The sequence below is a fragment of the Anopheles nili genome, chromosome X, assembly GCF_943737925.1.
Source record: "Anopheles nili chromosome X, idAnoNiliSN_F5_01, whole genome shotgun sequence".
Classification (NCBI taxonomy): domain Eukaryota; kingdom Metazoa; phylum Arthropoda; class Insecta; order Diptera; family Culicidae; genus Anopheles; species Anopheles nili.
This window is the reverse complement of record NC_071293.1, coordinates 13,583,729-13,590,346: the sequence shown is the minus strand read 5'-3', so window position 1 is coordinate 13,590,346 and position 6,618 is coordinate 13,583,729. Positions and strand designations below refer to the sequence as shown.

The window sequence follows — 6,618 nt, the reverse complement described above, 5'->3', positions numbered from 1 at the left end:
CTCCACCGTTCGCTCGTAGTATCGTATGGAGTTGCTGGTAATAGAGACTCACCTAAAGCGGATTCGAATGCCTGTTGGACTTTAGCGTCCTTTAGGGAGTTCATGTTGAGCCGGGCCTGCATTTTCCCTCATCCCTTTTGGCACGGGAACGGGCGATTCTGCAACGTATCACTAAGCCAACCGAATACTGATCGGAATCGATGTTGGCTCCTCTATAAGTTCTGACGTTTAACAGGCTCGACTGTCTTCGGCGGCCTATCAACACGTGGTCGATCTGGTTGGAAGTGGTTCCATCTGAGGACACCCAAGTAACTTTGTGGATGTCCCGACTTGCAAACTTGGTACTTTCCACAACCAGATTACTTGCTGCTGCAAGTTGGACCAATCTATCACCATAGTCGTTACTGTGCTCATGTAGACTGTGATCACCAATGTATTGGCGGTACATTGGCTCCCTACCGACTTTTGCATTGAAGTCCCCCAGGATGAATTTGAGGTCATGCATAGAGCACTTGTCAATGTTTTTAGAGAGGTGGCCGTAAGAAAGGTCCTTTTCCACTTCATCTTTGGCTTCGGTAGGGGCGTGAACGTTTATGAGGCTAATATTGAAGAATTTGCCTCGCATGCGCAGGGTGCATATCCTATCATTAATGACCTTGAAGTCGATGACCTCGGATTTCATTCGCGGACCATCGGCGAAACCCGTTCCGAGCATATGGTGGCGGTCGTGGCTGCTGTAGTACATATTGTACCGTTTTACACCACATCTACTTAGCACACTATCCCCTAGCCATTGTATTTCTTGTAGTGCTTCAAGGTCTATGTTCAGTGTGGCTAGGGGGTCATCCAGTTGTTTCAAGGCTCCGATTCTAGGAGTGTAGAGTGCGTATATTCCATGAGCCCATTGTCATTGTCCGAGGGTTTTGCACTGATCGGTCATCGTTAAGTCCGATTTGAATAATCTCCATGTTGCTTTCCGTAGTCGTTTTAAAAGCATGAGGCAGGGTGACTCAAGTGCTTTCCATAGTCATTTTAAAAACTTGAGGCAATGTGACTGTGCTCAAGTCCCCTGTACCTCTGAAGAGCCTCGGGACAGTTTTGTTTAGCATCTGGCTGCTCCACCCCACCCCCCTCCGCCCCCCCCCTCCCCGACGTTCGGACATCTCGGTTTCACGACCTGCCCACCTCTCCTCCTGTTTTGCCATGGGCCACCCTCCGTCCAAGGGGTTGGAATAAGCCCATTAACCCAAGCTTAGATGTACGATGATACATGTTACCGCTCTGGACGTCGAGGACGTGACGGGATAGGAATGCTTTGTAAACTAAGCAAATGAAATTTGCGATTGATTGAGGAACAAATTCTGTAACACTTTAGTTTTCGATTTAAGATTAGGAATACGAGAAGAGACGTTGGTATGTATGAACGTTATAAATAATTAAGATTTTTTTTCTAATGACACCGCACTTTATCGGCAAAACTGATATTTTTTTTGTTTTATTTTTTATAACATCAATATTCCGTAAAATAACGACTGTGCAGCGTATACGTTAATCCACATGGCCGCTAGTTGTTGGGTGATTATGTGAAGAATCATGCTTCAGCTTCAACAGCTTCTGCCGTTTCTTCTTTCACTTTGCTGTCACCTTTCTTTGACCAGTCCGGTTTCTTCTGCTAACATAAACGATTGGCGTTGAGGTGTGATAGACAGTTGACGAACATTATAAACAACGCACAAAAAGGTTGTTCACAAAAACGGACGCGGTTGAAGATTGACGGCAAGTCGAAAAAAAATTGAGAAAAAAAATAGGTTATTGATTTGTTGATAAACATTATTTTCGCTAGATGATAAAGTAAAATTTTAATAAACACCAAAACATATGTAAAATATATTTTTTCATTTTTATGAGTGTTTCAAGCGCACCTCAAATGCATATTCATTCAATAAGCATGGTTGTTTTATCAACTGTTATAAATTACCTGATTATTCGCCAAGAGATTCATTTTATTGCATACACATTACAAATAGTAAAAAATTCATTAGTTCTGCTATCGAGGTATGTCTTGACCGTTAGTTTCAATTGGCCTTTCAAGCTATTTTGATCGTTCATTTTAACCAGTTTAGTGAACCAGTAAGTAAGTGCCATGATTGTAGCACATACCTGTTTAAAAACTTTACGACTGTGAAATTAGCGTCATGTGTAAATGCCGAGAGAGTAAACATGTTTTGATAGCAGTATTACACTTAATGTATTCGTACTGACTGATATGGTGTGTCGGATTCTGCTAAAAGAATGTATTACATTAATGGGTTTACACTGTAACTGTAGCGTGTTTGTGTTGGCACTATCTGTTTGAACTTTAATGTTAATATCTGATCAAGAGATCAATGAACTAGATAATGAATTGTTTTTCCGGCCGTCAAAAATAAATCAATCTTAAAATATGTTTCGTATATTAGATGTGATTGAATTACATTACATTAATGCTGTCCATTCCACTGTTCCTAAAACTAAAAATAGTTTTATTTTGAAGTAAGCAGCACGACGATACGAGCTGTTGTGATAAAAATAAATTCATTTTTATACTACAAAACACATAAATTTCATCATAGTATTGTATTTTGCTTTACAACTTTGTAGTGTTTAGTTAACATGACAAAAGAGTAAGGATGGCTTCATGCTGCAAAATTCGTCGAAATCTTGGATTCGCAGTCAGCTGCACCTATTTCTTCTGCCAGTCGGCTTTTTCCGATTTCTTCGCCTGTTGGAGGAATGGAGGAATCGGTTCGTCAGTGAACGATACTTATATAAATATATCTGGAACCATATAATGGCTCCCAACAAAATACAAAACAAAACAAAAACAGCAAAGAGGAACAAGCGCTTAACAAATCAACTAATGCTATTCCTTCATAATATGCAAATGAACGCAATGAACAAAAGTAGCCATCGCAATAACAAATGCGGGAACAAAATTTTTAGTTTGTTCAAAAAATTTCACAAAAAAATCATAAAATATAGGACAACTTTTTTGAGCAGCTGTCATTAGGAAAAATTGACAAACACACATCAAAAATATGAACGCGTCATGTCGATCAAAATTATTTTTTTGAATTCTAAGTTATACCAAAATGTAAAAAGTATCTCTTTGAAGTCCATTTAAAACTAAATAAAGACCAAAGCGATAGTAATCAGCATAAAATAATGATTTTTTCTTCAATTCTATGTTGTCGAAATAAAACTTAACTACCGTATACAAACTTAACATAACGATAAAAATGTGAGCATAAAGATAGTGTGGGTACTCAAAAACCAAATAATCAGACTCAGCTAAACTTGTTGAAAAATATTTGCATTGATATGTCAATCAAAACGCGGTACAATACCTCTTTGTCCTCTTCCTCCAATGTGAACTCCTTTTTCTTGACAACTTTAAGTTGGTTTCGGAAGTTGAATTCAGCTGCCTTCTTTTGAAGCTTGGCAAACTTGTTCTCGTACTTTGAAACTTTCTTCAATGTTGGTTTGACACTGTTGATTAAAAGAGTTTGAATATTAAATTTACGAAAGAAAATATAATCGTTATCGAAACAGTAAAATAAAATATAAGCTAAAATTTTTGGTGGCTTGTAAGTAACTCTAATTAAACTTTTGTTTAAGGAAAAAGTTCCTTTGGGAAAAGCTTTAAAGGCAGATTATCTTTATATTACCACAGACAAAACAGGTTCATATGAAAACAAAAACCGATGATACATCTTTCATGCTATACATGAAGTTAAACTAAAATTAGAATTTTTTCATCATTTAAATAATAATTAATTTTTAATTAAATCGTCGAAACCGAATGATTTTATAAGATATATTGCGCATTACTATTAGTCAAGCACTATATGACAGCGAGAAAATTACATTGCAACTGAAGTATATGAATACTTACAATTTGCCGCGAAGATCGTTAACCTGGGCATTTAGATCGGAAATCTGATTCCATTGTGGTATTACGGACGAATGTTATCAGGTTCAAAAATTCCAAAAATTCCAAAAAATAATAGAGAAAAAATAAAACATGATTAGTTCAACAACATAAGTTTATTTCTAAAATAGGCTATGCGAACATGTGACAGACAGCTTATCACTTGATAGGAAGCTTTAAACTACAACATATTAGCAACACAAGCTTATGTGAAATGCAGCTACACGCGTGGAAGAGCAACATACAAGTTAATTAACAGTTTATGCCATCCTATTCGGAAAGACACACACAGTCAAAGCGAAATAATCAATAGCGTCAGTAAAACATTACCAATGATAAGGCTTGGCCAATATTTAACGCGATGCTATACAAAACATTTTGGTGGCTCTTGCGCTACTTACAAAAGCATCATAAATTTTTAATAATTATTGTTTAGTGTATTGCAACTAGTAACACTTAGAGCTTGAATACTATGTATTTCGAGTTATGATTTGTTCATATACACGCGTCGGATAATGAGTTCAGGTGTTTCCGATATCGAAAACTCTAAGATGAAGTGAGTTGACCCAAAACAAAATGTGATAGTATAGTGTATATCTGAAGAAATATAATAATCGAAGGGATTGCTTAGTAAATTGAAGAATGATTATTGACATATTAACATTTCAACAGGATTTTGCGAAGATCTATGTACATTCGTGCAAAAATTTGTGTATGTAATCACGCCTGATGACCAACTCGAGAGCGATATAGCCAATGCCAAGAAAAAAAAACAAAAAATACAAGAACAGTACATAAATACGTAACTAAGTAAACATATAATTCTAATTCAATGGAAAATTGTCTATTGTCACATATGGTTAATATGTAATTGTTGTTTTTATTATCTCAAAGGAATCTTTAGCTTAATAACAAAAAGCTATAATAACCGCTTTTGTATCGTAATAAAGACATCCCTACCAATGGTGGAAATAATTGTATTGTTAATGATTTTCAATTTCACATGGTAACTTTAAGAAGTTAATTGTATTTATCACGATTTAAGCTACCAAGAATAATATTCAATCCAATATCTGATGACTAATCAAGTTTGTATTCCAATTGTGAGCTGACTTACATATATGTGTTGTTCAATAATACAGTTATATGCTAAATTTTATAATATTTAGTACTAAAACGACCTAGCCTGTATTATGTTTTAATAGTTCAATTTTAAATCACAGCTCAGCAATAAACTCAGTAATATTCTTTTGTATACTTTAATGCCTAGAAGAAATGAAAACAAATTGGCCCTAACTGAAATATAACGCGATCAAAACATTGATAATTCAATGAAATAGTATCGGGATCGAATCTCAATTGAGTCTCCACCGTACGTAGGACTGACTATCCCGATACGTGAAATTCAAAGTCATAGAAAACCTTAGCCTAACTTAGCAAGGTAGGCCTTAATCTTACACCGGTTGTCGAGTCATTTAAGAAGAAGAAGAAAGTTTTAGTTTAGTATTAGTTTATTAAACTATATAGATTACTAAAAAGCTTACTTTTGCTGTGTCACAATAGTCTCACATAAAATAATATTTGAAATGCATCTTTACACTTTTTTAGCATAAAGTATTATGTAACATAAATAAAAATTCGTTCGTTTAAGAGCAAATATCCATTGCAGTAGCAGTAGTATACCTTTGCGTTCAAATAATGAATAAATCTTATTGGCAAGGTAATCCATGCTAACTAGCAATAAAAAATACAACTAAAGTTTACTATAATAACAAACGATGCGGCGATTGAAATAACAAAATTCAAAACAAAGTCTTAGTTAACAATTTATATCATTAACAAATCTGTACTTTGATCAAGATTGATCGAAGACATTGTCTAATATAACATCAACTGAATGGAAGTGAAAATATCCTTAAAGAATGCAGAAAGCTTCACAAAAATAGCTGTTCACTAAATGAATCATATAGCTAGAATGTTTTTTATTTCAACTCTTGCTCTCTCTCGAAAAAATCTATATATATATATATATATATATATATATATATATATATATATATATATATATATATATATATATATATATATATATATATATATATATATATATATATATATATATATATATATATATATATATATAAATATATATATAAACATATATATATATATATATATATATATATATATATATATATATATATATAAATATATATATATATATATATATATATATATATATATATATATATATATATATATATATATATATATATATATATATATATATATATATATATATATATATATATATATATATATATATATATATATATATATATATATATATATATATATATATATATATATAGATATATATATATATATATATATATATATATATATATATATATATATATATATATATATATATATATATATATATATATATATATATATATATATATATATATATATATATATATATATATATATATATATATATATATATATATATATATATAAATATATATATATATATATATATATATATATATATATATATATATATATATATAAATCTAGATACATATATATATGTATATATATATGAATAATACATATATATATGTATATATATATGAATA

The 6,618-nt window shown here is 32.0% G+C and overlaps 1 protein-coding gene across 1 annotated transcript in view; it reads right to left on the bottom strand.

The window, feature by feature from the left end:
- Positions 1-2,557: 2,557 nt before the first annotated feature.
- LOC128729025 (troponin I) overlaps positions 2,558-6,618 on the bottom strand; it is a 7,605-nt gene continuing 3,544 nt past the window's right edge. The window contains exons 2-4 of the mRNA XM_053822673.1: positions 3,935-3,978; positions 3,387-3,528; positions 2,558-2,761 (exon numbers count right to left, since the gene is read on the bottom strand). Coding sequence (XP_053678648.1) covers positions 2,723-2,761; positions 3,387-3,528; positions 3,935-3,978 — 225 coding nt within the window. The 3' untranslated portion in view covers positions 2,558-2,722. The remainder of the gene's footprint in view (positions 2,762-3,386; positions 3,529-3,934; positions 3,979-6,618) is intronic.